Source organism: Rhinoderma darwinii, chromosome 3, assembly GCF_050947455.1.
Source record: "Rhinoderma darwinii isolate aRhiDar2 chromosome 3, aRhiDar2.hap1, whole genome shotgun sequence".
In the NCBI taxonomy this organism is placed as follows: Eukaryota; Metazoa; Chordata; class Amphibia; order Anura; family Rhinodermatidae; genus Rhinoderma; species Rhinoderma darwinii.
The window spans coordinates 327,016,250-327,035,133 of record NC_134689.1 but is presented as its reverse complement, the minus strand read 5'-3'; the positions used below and the strand labels follow the sequence as shown (position 1 = coordinate 327,035,133).

General features: G+C 42.3%; 1 protein-coding gene across 7 annotated transcripts in view; it reads left to right on the top strand.

Moving 5' to 3' along the window:
- The window catches only part of RFESD (Rieske Fe-S domain containing), a 44,481-nt gene that overhangs the window by 24,255 nt on the left and 1,342 nt on the right, over window positions 1-18,884 (top strand). For 5 of the 7 annotated variants that reach the window (XM_075858290.1, XM_075858289.1, XM_075858286.1 and 2 more), the window contains 9 exons: window positions 3,483-3,585; window positions 4,560-4,660; window positions 4,796-4,945; window positions 12,166-12,333; window positions 12,414-12,483; window positions 12,578-12,656; window positions 12,851-13,004; window positions 13,915-14,031; window positions 16,097-16,201. In XM_075858290.1, coding sequence (XP_075714405.1) covers window positions 3,483-3,585; window positions 4,560-4,660; window positions 4,796-4,945; window positions 12,166-12,333; window positions 12,414-12,483; window positions 12,578-12,656; window positions 12,851-13,004; window positions 13,915-14,031; window positions 16,097-16,201 — 1,047 coding nt within the window. Of the gene's footprint in view, window positions 1-782; window positions 1,047-3,482; window positions 3,586-4,559; window positions 4,661-4,795; window positions 4,946-12,165; window positions 12,334-12,413; window positions 12,484-12,577; window positions 12,657-12,850; window positions 13,005-13,914; window positions 14,032-16,096; window positions 16,202-18,884 lie in introns of all 7 variants that reach the window. The other 2 variants (XM_075858291.1, XM_075858287.1) reach the window with 2 other exon arrangements.

Genomic DNA, 18,884 nt, shown 5'->3' with positions numbered 1-18,884 from the left:
CAGGTCTGCACTGTCAGAAGCTGGGCGTTCTGAAGAGAAGAGGATGTTACTTCTCTTCACAGCGCCCAGCTAGTAAAAGTATTAAAAACGCCCCGATGTACGCACCTAATACACGCCCACTTGGACTTTTACTTTTAAACACACCCACTTGGATTTTTGCAAGCCTCATTTGCATAACTACAAAAATGGTCATAACTTGGCCAAAAATGCTCGTTTTTTAAAAATAAAAACGTTACTGTAATCTACATTGCAGCGCCTATCTGCTGCAATAGCAGATAGGGGTTGCAAAATCTGGTGACAGAGCCTCTTTAAGTCCTTTTGAGGTTTTTATGTATAGGAAATACTTATCTTCTCTGGGTTCTTAGGCCCGCAAACCTCTCATCTTGGACAGAGCGTGATTCTTGGCCTTCTTCCACCCCCATTGTACTTCTCACTGCCCCTAGCAGTTTGACCATAAATTCAGATGAGAAATAATATTTATCTTCTTTCTGTGGTGTGGAGGCAGATGCAATCTCTCCGTCCTCTAGTACGCCTGATACTGAGGGAATATAACTGCCACCTTCAGAACCTGAATCCTCTTCCATCAGTTGGGAGGTATGTTTGAGAAGAGGATGTCGGAGAGGATTATATCTCCTGTTTGACCATCGCTTTTAATTTCCTCCAGTAAAGATGGTTGCTCATCCCTGATAACTTTTTCTATACACATTTGACATAAATTCTTCTTATTTGAAGATCATTTTTTAGTGCAAATAGAACATCTACGAAATGTTTTGTTTTTTTAGACTTTGAAGTGGGCTCCTTTTCCGCCTATACACAAGAAATAGACAAGATAACAGGATTAAACTGGCGTGTTTTAAGAAAAACCGATCTCCTCCCCTTCCCTGGAACAAACTTACGAATCCAGAGGCCACGCAAGGCTCAGAAGAACCAGATTTGAGGGTCGGATTATCCATCCCAAGGAAAGACTTGACAAACCCAAAAACAGTTGTCAGTAGCAGAGATCCTACCTGAGAATGAACCCTCAGTCCAGGAGACCTTTAAGCCAGGTGACCGGGATTAGCGTGGGGAAATCAGCCAATCCTTAAAGGAGGGAGATTTGCTTGAATTCCTGTAGGCCTTTAACCCGTTTCTCATTTCTGGGAAAGGAGATTTCAAGTGGATCTTCAATGACGTGAGTGGTGGGCGCCGCAATGTGTTTTCGGAGCATCGCCGCTAAACCGGAAGTGCGTAATGACACCGACTGGCAGTGACTATGTTGGCGTGCGTTTCACAGTGGAGCGCACGCTAGGCCTACAGGAGTCCACGCTACTTCCCCCGTGGAAGTAGCATGGCTAGGGAGCTCCGGAGAGGACCGCAGCCAGTATTAACCCCAGGTTTACCAGAACGGCGCAGGAGGGGTTGTCTTAGGTCCCGGACCCAGAAGGGAACGGGAGCAGCAAAACCCCTGCTGCCTCGTGGATCCATTTGTTACTAGCCTTCCCTGCCACCAGCCCAGAGACGGTAGTATTCTCTTGTTACCCGATAGGGACAGGAAAAAACATGAGGAGCAACGGTGGGGTGGGACTATTTAACCTCTTGTGCTTTTTCCTGTCCATATTAGATGCGGGGTCTTACCTCCCGTGGTACTGTCATGGAGGGTGCTTTGAGAAATTATTGTTTATAAATTGACCTGTGCTGCTTTTCTGTTGCAGGTTTTCCCCTTTGTATTCAATGGGAAGGTAAAACCCGCAACAAAAGGCAAATGTTGCCATTTTTGCGGCGGAAAAGCTGCGATTCCGCCGCAAAAAAACGCAACTCAGAAGGGAATAAACATATACTTACCCCGTTCTCCGTGGTCATGGCGACGCATCCCTCTATTCTCAACCCTGGCTGGTCTCCTGGGATGACGTTTCATCCCATGTGTCTGCTGCTGCAGCCAATCCCAGACTGCGGTGGAGACATGGGATGAAACATCACCCCAGGAGGCCGACCTGGATGGAGACCAGAGGGATGCTTTGCCATTACTATGAAGAACGGGGTAAGTATATGTGGTGTGTTTTTTTTGTTTTTTTTTTGTTGTTTTTTTTTAAACCGCTGTAAAACCGTGGACATTCGGCCCGAAAAAACTGCACCACAATTTGGTGCGTTTTTTCCTACCGGAATTCCCTGCGGGTTCCAGGGTGGATACGCTGTGTGCTTTTATGCAGCTTATCCGCCCTGTGTGTTCATGGCCTTAAAGCTTAAATAGGGTTTTTGTTCTCGGCGCTATAACCACAACAATCCTTACAGAATGTACACATTTGACGCTGCTGGAGAATGTGCATGAGAATTAGAGGATTCATTTTTGGGGTAAATATTATTCATTGAACAAACTACCTTTAAAACATAGCATGAAAAAATTTGTCAAACTGTTTTTATTAAGAAGATCTACAAAATTAATTGATATCCGCTCCAATTTTAAATTATAGGAAAATCCTATGTGTCTCGCTAAAAAAGGAAACAAAATATATGGGGGCAGGCTAAGAAACCCAAAAAGCTTTTGCCAGTTAGCTCTTGGAGAACCCATTAGCACAGAGGTTCATTTATTTTTCTCCCTGCACCGTAGATGTTTAGGGTGCATTTAATGTCATTTTTGGCCGTTTGGCAAAACTGCAACCTGCCACGATTTTGCGTTGTGGATTTCACATGTGCGGTGTTTACAGGTGAAACACACTTACCTCACACCTGTAAAAAGAAATAAAAATGCGCAGATTAAAAACACAGCACAAAACCGTGGTAAAAACAGTGTGCCGTTCTGCCGCAAATCATTTTACATTTTTTGTTTTTTTTATATTGCAATAAAAAAACTACTTATGTAAATGCTCCCTTACTAAATGGGCTTAATAACATACATGAACAGTACAAGTTTGCGTGTTAGGGTATGTTCACACGAGGGCGTCCGTAACGGCTGAAATTACGGGGATGTTTCAGCCTGAAAACATCCCCGTAATTTCAGCCGTAACGGCATGTGCAGGCGCTTGAACGCCGTGTCCATTACGGACGTAATTGGCGCTGCTATTCATTGGAGTCAATGAATAACGGCTCCAATTACGGCCAAAGAAGTGACAGGTCACTTCTTTGACGCGGGCGTCTATTTACGCGCCGTCATTTGACAGCGGCGCGTAAAATACGCCTCGTGTGAACAGACAAACGTCTGCCCATTGCTTTCAATGGGCAGATGTTTGTCAGCGCTATTGAGGTGCTATTTTCGGACGTAATTCGGGGCAAAAACGCCCGAATTACGTCCGTAATTAGTGCGTGTAAACATACCCTTATTCGTTTAGTTAGATTGTGATTCTCCAGAACTGTGACTTTATATTAGTAATTAATGCAGAAATCCAGATAAATCTGTGATATTTTGTGCCGCCACTTTCCTGAATAATGGTTAAACCGTTCCATTTGGGGACATTTGCTAGACTAACCTGCTTCTTTCTACTCATTCTTTTAAAAATGTATGCTTTTAGAACCAAGTGCATGAAGTGAAGGTTTGCGAAGAAAAAATTTATATCCAGACTCAGAATGCATTATCCCTAACCCCTTGGAAGAAAGCGCAGTCTAACCAGCCAGGTATGACTGTTTTTATAACTTTTTTTGTTTATAGATTTTCATGGCTATTAAACTGGATAACTCAGCGTCTCTTCTTCTATCCTAAATTTGATTTAGGATTTTCATTAAAATAGCTGTTAAAATGCTGGCAGGACTCCGAAAAGCCGGACTCACAGGCTTACTGACACCATATTTCCTTATAATGTTGTGTACGATTCCCAGTAACAGAAATGCATACCTCCCAACTTTTGTGTGGTCAAAGAGGGACGTTTATGGTTCATTGTGTGGAAGATCTATTCTCACTTCACATTTGATTCCGGTGTCTTAAAGTTTTGAAATTACAGAGGTGGATTCCCACGTGGTGTAGTTTTATGCCATAGATTTGCCTGCAGCGAATCCGCTGCAAAATATGCATATTTTGGATGAGTATTTGTTGCGGACTGCAGCCGATTTCCCATTGCTGCTGTTCCACTCAATTTATGGGAGTGATGGAGATAGCCGAGTAAAGCGCTTGGTTGTTGCCATCAGCCTCATAGACTGAATGGAGCGGCACCGCACATGCTTGACTTCCGCTTCTTTCAAACTCCTCCTCAATGTGGTTAGGAGGAAAAGATGACTCAGGGCCCCTGTTCTAGTGATCATTGGGGCCCCAGCAATCATACATTTGTCACCTCTTCTGTGGAGAAGTGATAAATGTCATTTGAGGGATTTAGGTTAAAAGTAGGGGCTGTCCCTACAAAAGAGGTACACTTGGGAAGTATGGAAATGTCTGAGCTGAACTAAAAGGGCCTGAATTCTCTACAGAGAATTTCATTCTGTAAATCAGATCATAGACATCACTAATATGGTCTTCTCACGTGTATCTAGGACATATCAGAAGTTCATTTTGACTAGATGCCCCCTTTAACTTCTGTATGCTCAATAGTCAGCGGTTCAGTTTGCACAAACCTAGGTTACAGTATCAAGCCCTAACATACAGGTATTATGTTTTATAGGTAGCATTGGAGCTACTGGGAGCGCACCAGTCAAAGATAATGAATGTTCCTTAACTTACTGGGCCAGCAAAATCCTTTGCACTTCAGATCCAGAAGAGAAGGTAAGGCTGCAAGCTGGTATGGGGGGTATAAATCATAGGAGCCGATTATTCTGCTTTCAGAATGTGATCATTGTTACTATTTATTTTGTCTAGTCTGTGTGTAGAGACGGTACATACGTGTGGTATTTTCCCTAGGCTAAACTGACTCACCAAGTACAGGAGTTGTGGAACTCAGGAAAAATTTCAGAAATCGGACACACGGAACCCCCTGTCCAGCCAAGCCGTAAAGAGAACCTAACCATAGTTCAACCGGGCAGAATCAAGAGAGGCAAAGGAGGCACGCTGGTGAGACATTTTGACTTATTTTTTTGTTTTCCTGTCTCTCTTCTCTAAGCACTTGGCCTGTTTTAGAGAAAGCACATTAATTTTCACAATATAACAATTAAGTTAGAATATTAAAGGGGTATTCCCATTTAGAACATTTATGACCTAAATGTCCGATAAATGCAGGTCTCGCCTATGGGACCTGCACCTATCTCTAGAGCACTATCCTACCTTACTGCTCTCCGGCTACAGAATTACGAGTTGGCTGGCGACCAGCGACAGTGGGAGAAAGCAGGACTGGAGACGGGGTTCCGTTCTAGAGATAGATGTGGGTCTAATCTCTAGAACCCACACCTATCTGACATTTATGGCATATCCTACAGATATGCAATAAATCTCTGAGATGGGAATACCTCTTTAATTCGTTCCGTAATGACCATTGTAATTTGAAAATATGAATACTTCAGATCATGACTCTGACTTTTATATGTAAGGATTTTCTTTATCCGTATTAGTTTTCTGCATTTTTTTTGTCATAAACTACTGCTGGAACGTACACTTTCATTGTTGAGATCAGGTGCTTTTTCAGGGTCCTATGTAGAGTGGAAAATAAAATGGAGCCACCCTCACCTGGTGCCCAAAGAAGCAGTTCATCCTGGCACGTGTAAAGAACCGTTCATATAGCACTGTACTGCAGAGAGGCGCTGCTAGGCAGACAATCCATGCATGGACAAAAGTAATGCAGTGCCCACTTTCCCCCAATGTCCTAATTCACAAGTGATTTTCCAGTGAAGTGTTCGCGCTGATTGGGTTGATTTTTGCAGCCAATCACATGCACCACAGAGCGGCACTGGCTGCAGCATTGTATGTTGCATGCCGTTTCAGTTTAGAATGGCCCAGGTATGTTTTTAAGGTGGGAATACCCCTTTTAAGTCATTCTGTATGTGACTTGGGGTATAGGGAGCACGCTACGCTGTTATTACATACTGAAATAACCCTCAGTGATGCACCAGTAATGGTAGACCTCCCTCTTATTTCTCAACTCAGGGGGTCTGCTACAGTGTATCAATCTCAGCAATGCTCTTTGAAACAAATAAATCAGCATCACAAAACTCTTTCATGTTGTGAAGGTTTACTATAATGTATCCGCTGTGGGTAAGCGCTTTCCGCCTTGACACCATCCTTAAAAAAGGCTAAAATGTCGCCTGTGTTTGATAAAAATAAAGGTTGTATCCTGCCGCTGTGAAAGCGCTACAGTTGTCTCGTTTTGCTATTTTTGTTCTATATTAGTGCCCTAGAATATGGATCTAAACAGTCAGGAGAACCTGTATGTCTGGCTGGAATCGGTCTTTAAAGGTGTTTTTTATGGCATATGGCTAAAATCTTCCCTTTCATCACCTGTTCGCTCTGCTTCGCGTTTTCCAGAGGCCATTTGGTCGGCCATTGACTAAAATTTCCCACATTGTTGTTTTTTTTTTTCTAACCAGGGAATTTTTTTTTTTTAAGCAATCTCATCATTTTTAGGTATAGCCTTTCATGCGGAATGATATTCTCACTATCCTATATTGTTCATCTTTTTGTGAGAACTGGGCACTAAATGAATCCCCATTTATCTTTTTTGATTTTTGACAAGCAGACATTTAGAAATATGTTATAAATTTTAAATCCCTTTTCCAGAATATCCAAATAACCTTCTAAGCTTCATGTAGCACTTATTACATTTCAATGAAACGGTAAGTATTTGAGTATCTATAGTAACCCGGGATTTTAATAAAACACATTCCAGCTCGTGGTTCTGATAAAACCTCTGGATCAACATCTTAGATAAATAAATGGAGATGATTATGAATCCCATTTAGGCGTTTTAAAGCAAAGTTCTGCCTTTCGGAGCCACTTAGCAGAGTACATTGTGGAGGTTCTTAAATAGGATTTCTGTAATCTAGTGGAATAGTAAAATTAAATTCCACATCAATGGGGCATAAGTGACGGATTATCGGACAGTCCTAGTATTTTTTAATTAGAGGACGTTTCTTATTGGTTCTTTGCTTAGTCGTCTTCTACCGTTATTGTGAAATTTCACATTGTATTGCAGGTCTATGTTGCAAAAACGATATCACTTTTTCTGGATTATGGGATGTCGGATTAAAGGAAATTCACTATATATTTAAAAAACAATCCCCTTATCCAAGGAAATGTACAGGGATGCAGAGAATTTAAAAATCCCTGAAGAATGAAGAGTAGACGCACAATGTTCTACCACATCCTGCGCTCCATTGACCGATCATAGATTTACTTAAATCTCAACCTGCTGTCGGCGTAGCGACCACGGGGAGTTTAACGTTCCATCGCAGCCATGAATGTTTCTCAATGTTATTAGCAAATCTTTTAAAGTGCGACACAATCCAATAGCCTACATGTATATATGTGTCCCAACCTCTCCACAAGGCATACATTTTACAGTGTAGGTTCCCTAAAGTGACCTGACTGTACTCTTTTGAGTTATACATTACCGATAGAAGAAACTATAAGTCTTTTTTTGTAAATAAAATATAAAGTTTTATTAGATCAAATTTAAGAAAAAAGTTACCATTCAATAAAATAAAAAAAATCGACACATGGAAAGGAGTACCAACAAAGGGGAATCACATCATCATTAATTATGGTAATATAGTATGCATGACATCAAAGGCTTGGTACAGGAATGCATATAGAAAAATACATTTAATAAATAATGTACCCTGAGGATAAGATATTGTAACAGAGCAAGTGATCGAAGCCTACAATGTCTATCACAGGCCTACAATGTATGTTAATAACCATATTAAATCTAAATATTTCAGCTTTGTATAGCAGACCCACAGAATAAAGTGCTTAGTGCAAAATGGCTAATATGTAAGAACAAACAACTGACCTGTCATGCTGGATCCCTAAGCTAGTGTCCTGGCCCGTGTTTCGGCTTCCGCCAAGGCCTCATGCACACGAACGTATTTTTTTCCTTCCGTAAATACTGGCGTAAATACGGGTCCTTGGTCACATGAATTCGACCCGTATTCCACCCGTATTTACGGGCACGTTTTTGCTGCAAAATTACATTGCAATAATCGGCAGCCCTTCTCTCTATCAGTGCAGGATAGAGAGAAGGGACAGCCCTTTCCGAGGTAAAAGTAAAAGAAATTCATACTTACCCGGCCATTGCCTTGGTGACGCGTCCCTCTCTTGACATTTTGCCCGACCTCCCTGGATGATGCGTCAGTCCATGTGACCGCTGCAGCATGTGATTGGCTGCAGCGGTCACATGGGCTGAAACGTCATCCCGGGAGGCCGGACTGGAGGAAGAAGCAGGGAGTTCTGGGTAAGTATGAACTTCTATTTTTTTTACACGTTGATTTGTATCGTGATCGGAAGTCACTGTCCAGGGTGCTGAAAGAGTTACTGCCAATCAGTTAACTCTTTCAGCACCCTGGACAGTGACTATCCACTGACGTCGCCTAGCAACGCTCCCGTAATTACGGGTGCACACACGTAGTCACCCGTAATTACGGGAGCCCCATAGACTTCTATGGGCCTTCCCGGCCTAAAATAGGACATGCTCTATATTTTTCAACGGCTCGGGCACCTTCCCGTAAGCATACGGGGAGGTACCTGTGGCCAATAGAAGTCTATGGGCCCGTAATTACGGCCCATGATTACGGGCGTTTTTACGTTCGTGTGCATGGGGCCTTATAGTCTGTGGCTGGCGCTTACAGTTTTGAACTCTCTATTTATATGGTGACCAATTACAAATGCCTTGGTTCATTGGCGGCGCTATGTTTCGTTTGTCAATGGCATCACAAACCATGTGATCGGCGTCATGTATCATGTGAGGCAAACACGCACTTGTCTCATCCACGTCGTGTCGCGTCACAAGTACTTCGAGATACCAGCCAGAGGTGAGTTGCCACGGATGCTTGAGCATGCGCACTGAACCCGGATTTTCTATACACTTAACCAAATCACATAGAACTGGGTTAGAGCAGCCGATCTATATAGATATTTCGCACTTATGGTATAATGTCTAAGACGTATGTCTGGCTATTCGTTATTTAATTAACCATATCCCTATTACTATGTAGAGCGAGTGTTGGTCATATATATCTATAATTAATGGATACAAACGAGAGAGACCTATTCCTGTCAGACCATGGAGCGTCGATGGACCGGGTAATTTTTTTGGGCCCGTTTTATTGACTACCTCTTCATGGTCTGGCAGGGTACATCTAAACATTTAGAGCAATTTGTGTTCAATTTAAATCCAGAATGATCGAAACCTCAGATTAACATACAAATCTGACAATAAACAATTGGATTTCCTGGATATTATGATCAAATGTGATGATAATGGATATATCCAGACTGATCTGTTTAGGAAAAAAACATCAGTAAATTCACTTTTGCATGCTGCATCTGCACATCCTAAACAAACGATCTCTGCCATACCAATAGGTCAGTTCCTTAGGCTGAAACGTACTTGCTCTACAAAGGAGGATTTCCAGAAACAAGCGCAGAAGAACTTGAGAGTAGATTTATTGATCGTGGATACAGTAAGCGATGCATTAGGAAGGCAAAAAAACGAGCACAAGATACAGAGAGAAATAGACTACAACAACCAACTGCGAAAACAACTGAAATAAATCAGATGAGATTCATTACATCATATCACTCCCGATGGAATGAGATGGTAGATTATATGAAAAGATACTGGCCTATAGTAAAGGCAGACCCCATATTAAATAAAATCTTACCCCGTTGTCCTTCAGTAACATACAGGCGAGCTAAAAATCTCAAAGACCGTCTGGTCCAGAGTTATTATACTCCAGTACCACCTGGAAAATCTTTGGATCAAGGGGGACCAAAATGGGGATGTTACCCATGTGGGGACTGTATCTCATGCCCCAACATTGAACGTGCTGTTGATTTTACTAACTCTGAAGATTACATTTTCTAAATTGCGCAGCACATTACATGTGCAAAACGTGGTGTAGTCTATTATGCAACGTGTCCATGTCATAAAATCTATGTAGCATTAACCACCCGCGAACTTCGAGTCCGCGTCAGGGAACACGTACGAGACATTGAATCAGCGGAAGAGATTCATGAAATAGACAAAGTGGAAAAATGTAAAACTACCTTGCCATTTCAAACTACACGACAATTGTAACTCAAGATTGTTAAAAGTCAGGGGGATAGACCATATAGAAACAAATGAGAGGCGACGATTTAATGAAGAAATTATTAAGATTAGAATGTAAGTGGATATGGAAATTAAGAACTATGCAGCCGAGTGGACTCAATGAGTCACATGGCTTTGCCTCTTTTCTCCGATTGCGAAATGCACTCTGGCTTTTTTTAATTTGTAGTATGTGTTAATGTAATATTATTTGAACTTTTACTATGTTTCTTTCTGTTTCGTACTCTTCTTGATATAGGTGACCTAACACAACTTTTTTTTGTCATGTTCTATATCAGCAGTACATTGATGAATACCTGCAATATAGTATTTGGTTCTACAAACAAAGAACGAAATAAGTTGTCGTATTCTGCCTTCCTTTTATTGTTGGTCTGGTCATGAGCAATGCATTCACTATTTCGTTTTGTTCACGTATTTTTGTAATATTTTGTGTTCGCATGTGCACTTTTATCACTTACTTTTATCACTTTATGTATAACACACACAATTATAATTTATATATTTATACATTCTTCATATATACTTTTATATTGAGATCACTATTTTCAATATATATATATTTATCACGAGTATATTTGAATATACATCATCTTTCATCATCACGGTCACGCAATACAATATATTGCAATGATTATTGGTATTTATTATTTATACAGTATTATTGAATATATTCATATTTGTGTATACCCTACATCTGTTTAGATATGAACCGATTGTACACTTTTTATGTGTATTTATTTTCACATTTGCTTACTTAACATGCGCATTTTATATTGTAGTATATTTGATTTTTCACTATTCTAGCACGTGTTGTTTGTATCTATTAATTATATATACATATATATATATATATATATATATATATATATATATATATATGACCAAGACTCGCTCTACATAGTAATAGGGATATGGTTAATTAAATAACGAGTAGCCAGACATACGTCTTAGACATTATACCATAAGTGCGAAACATCTATATAGATCGGCTTCTCTAACCCAGTTCTATGTGATTTGATTACGTGTATAGAAAATCTGGGTTCAGTGCGCATGCTCAAGCGTCCGTGGCAACTCACCTCTGGCTGGTATCTCTATGTACGTGGGACGCGACATGACGTGAGGAGACAAGCGCGTGTTCGCCTCACAAGACACATGATGCTGATCACATGGCTTGTGATGCCATTGACAAACGAAACATGTCGATGCCAATGAACTAAGGCATTTGTTTTACTATATTCTTTCACATGGAGCAGATCACATTGTAATTGGTCACCATATAAATAGAGAGTTCAAAACTGTAAGCGCCACCCCCAGACGAAGGTGGAAGCCGAAACGCGTGTCGGGGCAGGACGCTGACTTAGGGATCCAGCATGACAGGTCAGTTTGTTCTTACATATTGGACATTTTGCACTAAGCAGTTTATTCTGTGGGTCTGCTATGCAAAGCTGAAATATTGAAATTTAATATTGTTATTAACATACACTGTAGGTCTGTGATAGACATTGTAGACTTCGTTCACTTGCTCTGTTACAATATCTTATTACCATAATTATTGATGATGTGATTCCCCTTTGTTGGTACTCCTTTCCATCTGTGTCGATTTTTTTTAATTTTATTATTTTGAATGGTAGCTTTTTTTTTTTTTATTTGATCTAATAAAACTTTATATTTTATTTACAAAAAAGACTTCTAGACTCATGGTTTCTTCTATCGGTAATGTATATAATAAAGATTCTTCCCTATATACGTTTTTATAGTTCCAAATTAAGGAACACTCTTGAGCCACTAAAATTTGCAGTCGACTGCGGTTGCTGCAGTGTCAGACAGGACCGTCTGGTTTCCTCAGTTGCGGTGGAGGTTTACAGTAGACATTCGGTTTCTATCCCTGAACCGTGTATAAATTGAACCAAAATTATTTCTTTTGTATCCACCTGTACTGAGAATCGTATAATTTCCTGATTCTTGTTGTTCTGGCATTTTTGTCAAAATAGTTGTGTATTTTTGGCTCCCCTAGGCCAGCAGAATAGCATTGCTGCACTCTCTAGCAAATATTGAGCAGTGGGCAATAGACCTGTCCTGGGACATCATTGCTCGCTTCGCCACCTTTCAACTGCAGACCGGTGAGAGGCTTCCAAAAGAATTCTACTCCGATTTTGTGAAAGTTGCTGGAGATGAATCAAAGGTTTGTTCCGCTTATTATATGGCTGGAGATCTTTGTTTCACATGTGACACAAATAACCGATTGTGACTTATCTTCCCCAGCATTACAGTTTGCTGGAGGAGCGGCTTGTAGAGCTGGGCACTCGTTTTGGAGATCTTCCTGTGCATAATGGTATGTTTGTTTGTTTTTATACCAGGCACACAATATCAATAATCACTGCGACGTGTCCATTTTGTGCACGGACTTCTATGATCATCTTTTCTAGGCTTGTGGCAGTCTGCTTCAGATACAGCACATGACCTTCTTGGACGGTTGGCTATTGTTCATATGGTTCATGAAGCCAGGTAATAAACCTTTAAATGTGATGTGTGTAGTCCTCATAACACCAGGGTGTGAGAAAACCAAACAGCAGGTACTTACTCGATGCATGCCAGAATTGCTGGATGGGCAATGCTTCAATACAGAGCCCACATTTGCACTGAGATGTGAGTGTGATCTTCACTAGAATGTATTAACACTTTATTTTTTTTGTTATAAGAGGTCTAGATGTCCACCCTCAGACGCTGCAAAGATTTTCGGCACAGGGAGATGAAAGTTCAGCACAGGTACTGGAAGTTATTTACACGGACGAGATCACCCATGTGGCAGCAGGCCTGAAGTGGTTCACTTACATTTGTAACATGGAGCAGCGGGTGAGAAGCTCAGATTTTTTTTTTTTTATCAGATGCTTATTCTCTGTATGTAATTATAATCTTTATAAATATATTCTGCAGCACTTTATCATTGGAGACGTAACTATTTGTTATTTTACTTATTAATGAAAACAAATGAATGACCAATGAGACAAAAGGAGAGCGGTCCCTGACCATAAGAGCTTACAATTTAAATGGAATATAAAGGTCTGTTCTCCTATGCCAGCAATTCTGCTCATCTGGAGATAAAATACCTGGTTCGTTTGTTGCCTAATATGCAAAATACGGTCTTCATACACTACCTGCAGGATCTGTCTATTTGTATAATGTCAATGTGCTCAGCCCTTTAACCACTATCTTTTTCCATTAAAGACATTTAATTTCTGATCAGTGGTGGTTAGACTGTTGAATCTTGAGAATGGGTGTACCCATTGACCACTTGGTGCAATCTGCAGCAGTTGGTGTTCTCCCGCAGCAACTCCAATACTGGCTGTTTAACACTTGTAATGATGGGATCTGTACAGATCTCAACATCACAAGGGAAGGGATATCGCTTTGTTACCTGATTGGCAGTCCCACTATGGATAGTGCTGATGGTTTTAAGGGATAGCCCTGGGCCATACAGAGGTACCTAGGGCTGTCCTGAGATAATCCCGGTGTAATGCATGCACAGGCAGTAAGGGTCCATTCACACGTTGTGATTGAGGTGCAGTTCGAACCGCATCAAAAAAACGCACCAAATTGTGGTAAAAAAAACGCATGCGGTTTTCGGTTGCATATTTTTGGTGCCGTTCTAAACGCACATCAACCTTAATGTGTGAATGGACCCTTATGCATTGGTTACATACACTATATAGACAAAAGTATTGGGACACACCTCTTAATCATTAAATTCGGGGGTTTCTTTCAGTCCCATAGCCACAGGTGTATAAAATCCAGCACCTCGCCATGCAGTCTGACTCTACAAACGTGTGAAAGATTGGGTCGTTCTAAAGAGCTCACTGAATTCCAGCGTGGTCCTGTGATGGTAAGGTGTCACAGTGCGTTTATGTTGCGTTTTTAAACTGCAGCAAGTCATTTTTCAATAGAAGTCAATGGTGAAGTTTTGTTATGGACAGACTGCTGCTATTATATTACAATGTGTTTTTTGTACAGTTAAGTGCATCTTCATAATGTGTGACCGCATGCAGTTAATGACCGCGCTGCCAATGTTGTTGCTGAACTGCTTGCGTTTTTGCTAACAGTTCTGCAATACATTGTAATGACCTATATACAGGCAGCACCTAACAAACTTCAAAACGGGTGAAAACGATGTCCATCAATTATTTCCTTTAAAAACGTAACAGAACTGCAGCATTACAGAGACAGAAAACGCATGCAGTTGACCACATGCGGTTTTCAAACACAACAAAACCGCGTCAACGACGCACCATGTGGCCTTACCCTAATAGAATGCAAGTTTTATAACAGGTTAGTGAAATCTCTTCCCTCCTAGATATTCCAAGAACAACGGTGAGTGATATTATATCAAAGTAGAAGTGTTCAGGAACTGCAACAAACTGGCAGACGATGTAATGTTACAGAGCGAGGTCGCCAAGTGCTGACGCATTTAGTGCATAAACGTCACCAACGCTCTGCTGACTCTAACTGCAGATTTCCAAACCTCCTCTGGCATTAATGGGGTTGTCTCATGACTAATATCATGTTTAATTGTATTCCTAACATCTAAATATACATTTCACCCATTAGTCGATTGCAGAATATGCCCCTATCTCCAGATGTTTTGTCACCTATTTTCTATGCCTTATTCATTGTTGTTTTCAGTTAGCTTGTGCAGTTGTTTCATTATCCTATCCTGCAGCACTTCCAGCCCAGCCACCAGTGTATTCATATAGCGCAGTAGCCAGGCGCTGTCCTGCCCGTGTGAACTCGGACACCTGCTGAGTTTATATGAGCAGGACGGCTCCTTCTGCCCAGAGCCGTCTCATTGTATTCTATATAACAGAAATCTGGAGTGCTACAGTATAGGGGATAACAATGGAAGAGAGCAGCGCCCACGTGCCAAAGTAAAAAAGCGAGCACTTGGTGGCAGGTTACAGCCCGCCCACCTACCTGTAAGACTGAAGGAGTGCAACAGATGAATGGGAGCAAAAATAACTGATGGTAAATACATTTTTATAAATTTAATATTGCTACTTTTGGCCTTCTACCTACTGTTCTCTTGCAAAGGTTGGTCCTGATACAACCCCTTTACCATCTGCACAAGAACTTTGCACCGGAAGCTTCATGGCATGTGTTTCTATAGCTGACCAGCTGCATGCAAGCCTTATATCACCAAGCACAATACCAAGCATCAGATGGAGTGGCGTAAACACGCTGCCACGAGAGCCGTATTCTGTGGAGTGACTAATCACACTTCTCTATCTGGCAGTCTGATGGACAAGTCTGGGTTTGGCGAATGCATTTTGCCAGCTATAAAGTTTGGTAGCAGAGGGATAATGCTATGGGATAATGAGATGGGATGTCTGTGGTAGTTACAGCAGAGGACGCGTAATCTCGCGAGATTATGCGGTAAATGACAGGTTACAACGAGATTACGCTTCCTCGGCTGTAACTACCATAGAAACAGTAACAAAGTGCTGAGATTGTGAATAGACATTCCGTGGAATGTCTATTCACGATCTAAACACTTCAGTATTGTTAATGTGTAAGTATAAGACAGCACATAGGGATCTAGCAGTAAATGAATGGAGAGGAGTGCATGATGCTGATTGGTCAGCGTCATACACTCCTCTGTACAACGACCACTTGGTCTAAAGTAAAAATACGCACACTTGGGCATTAAGCAACTCGTTAGCATAAATCTAAAACGCTAATAAAGTGGTAAAAATAGATCGTTTTTTTTTTTAAAATAAAAAGCATTACTGTCACCTACATTACAGCGCCCATCTCCTTATGTAGGAGACAGGACACTTATAATGTGGTGACAGAGCCTCTTTAAAGAGTAATGAGTCGATACGCATCACTAAAACATATGAAGTCTGAATTTTGTAATTGTACCGTTGTATAGTTGATTATATTTCTTCCATTAGGACTGCTTATCTACTTTCCATGAGCTGGTACCACTGTATTTCAGAGGATACCTAAAACCTCCATTCAATACAGAAGGCAGGAAATCGGCAGGGATGTCGGAAGAGGTAATGTGAACTCATGACTGATGTAGCCTTATATCCCAGATTATCCGTACAGTATCCACATTGAGCATTACGCAGGGTCCACTTGTTATCGATCACATCTAACAGCTTGATCTGACACAGGACCCGCTGACAATGAACCAGTCAGTGACCTGACTGCTACAGGTTTTAGCCCTAGATACAGCTGCTCTGTATACAGGATACAAAGCGGCTGTATCTCAAAAAGTATTTATAAAGTTGCACTAAACACACGGATGCAGATTTTTATATAAAAATAAAACTATTTCAGGTGTACATAGCATTTAACTATATAAGAAATGTATCCTAATTGGTTTTTAAGATCGTGTTAGGGTATGTGCACACACACTAATTACGTCCGTAATTGACGGACGTATTTCGGCCGCAAGTCCCGGACCGAACACAGTGCAGGGAGCCGGGCTCCTAGCATCATACTTATGTACGATGCTAGGAGTCCCTGCCTCGCTGCAGGACAACTGTCCCGTACTGTAATCATGTTTTCAGTACGAGACAGTTGTCCTGCAGCGAGGCAGGGACTCCTAGCGTCGTACATAACTATGATGCTAGGAGCCCGGCTCCCTGCAGTGTGTTCGGTCCGGGACTTCCGGCCGAAATACGTCCGTCAATTACGGACGTAATTAGTGTGTGTGCACATACCCTTAAAGTGATTTCAGGTTCCTTTTATTTGCACAGAATAATTGCTTACCCCTCACTGAGACTTGTAAATAAAATCACTGCCGAATAGACTACAGGTGCAAATAGCAATCTCTAATATCCACTATAATTAGGATGCTGCTGGCACCTCCACTTTTCCCTTTTAGTATTTGATATTACACTAGGGCCTTACAAGTGAATTGGCAAACTTATAATACCTAGTTATGTCGACTCAGAGCGAGAGCTGCTCTTTGCCCTTGCTGCTGGGGGAGGGGGGGGGCATTTGTTGCATCTTCGATATTGTTTCAATGCCGTGCACCCCCAAACTGTTTGATACCGTTATTTCATGTATTTCGATACTAAGCTGTGCGGCTGCACAGCTGTGGTGAAACCGGGTCAGTAGGGGTCGGTTTACGCCATGAGATTCTGGGCGATAGATTCAGGCGACACAGATTAACAGGGGACAAGCCACAGAGGTGCGTTTATGGACAGGGACAGACACAGACACACACAGAACCAATGCATCGCTGCTTCTCCCCTCTGGGCTGGATGGGACAGGCTACCTCACTATGGGGTCTCTCCACTGTACCTTTCATCCTTTGGGGTGTCTCCAGATCCTCCTTAGTTAGATGGGACTCCAGCACTTGTCCTCTATTACTGTCCCTAGGTCAGGTACCATCTCTGAGGTAGATAGCAGTGTGAGCTGCAGGCAGGGGCTATCTCATCCTCTCCTGGGCAGGAACTAACTGAGATCTCACACAGCACCACTATATCCCTCACTCACCCCTCCCTCAGGCATCAGGCCATGTGCATCCTGCTCTTGCCCCCTCCTTTTTCTTATTTACACTCAGACAAGTTCCCGCTTGCAGCCTGTGACTCATTCTCCTTCAGTATAAGATTAACCCTAGAGGGGAGGACAGTGAAGCAGCACTGAATACAAAATAATATAATCAACTGGTTATCAAACATAATGTAATGCAGTTTGAGGGGACATATCCCCATCTAGACCGGGCGCCATCTAAGCTATGGCACCCGGATGGCGGGAGTGCGACGGTTTGCGGCAGGCTTAACCTTTATTTGGGTACAATGCCTGTAACAGTCACCCGTTCCGCCACAACAGCTAAGTATAGTAACACATGAATGTATGAGAGCGGGGCTGCGTCTGTGTGATACAGCCATTGTCCCGCTCCTGAGTCCAGAAAAGTGCGCGCCGTAAGGATAATGTGATGCGGCCAGCGCTGCACAAATGAGCGCCGGACAGAACATGGCGGACACACTGCAAAACACCGCCATGTTCTGTCTTCAGTGCTTGAACCGCCGCTCATTAGTGCAGCGCCGGCCACATGACTTGTCAGGAGCGGGGCAATGGCTATATTAAACAGCCACAGCCCCGCTCTATAACGGCGGAGATCAGAGAAACCTTTCATCTCCGCCGTTATTCCATTGTATAGTATACATAAGTATAGTAACACATGAATGTATGAGAGCGGGGCTGCGGCTGAGTAACACAGCTATTGCCCCGCTCCTGAGTCCCGAGACTTGCGCGCCGTCAGGATGACGCGATGCGGCCAGCGCCGCACTAATGGGCGGGGGCAGTGAAGACCGAATATGGCGGGCGCACTGCAAAACACCCCCATGTTCTGTCTTCAGTGCCTGCATTAGTGCAGCGCCGGCCGCATCACCTCATGCTGACCGCGCGCGCACTTGTTGTCAGGAGCGGGGCAATGACTGTATTACACAGCCGCAGCCCCGCTCTATAACGGCGGAGATAAGAGAAACGTCTCATCTCTGCCGTTATTACCCTGAATGCTGCGAGCAAAGCGGACTGCAGTATTCAGGGGAAAATGAGAAGGGGAATGCCCCTTGGATCGCATCACAGGAATTCCAGTGACGCGATTGAGGGGCATACCATATATGGGCAGATAGCCCAGGGTCCATTGAAGTACCCCAGGGCTGTCTTACCATATTTCCTGTTGTGAGGGCATACTTAGGTATGTCCTAACAACTGCCTGTG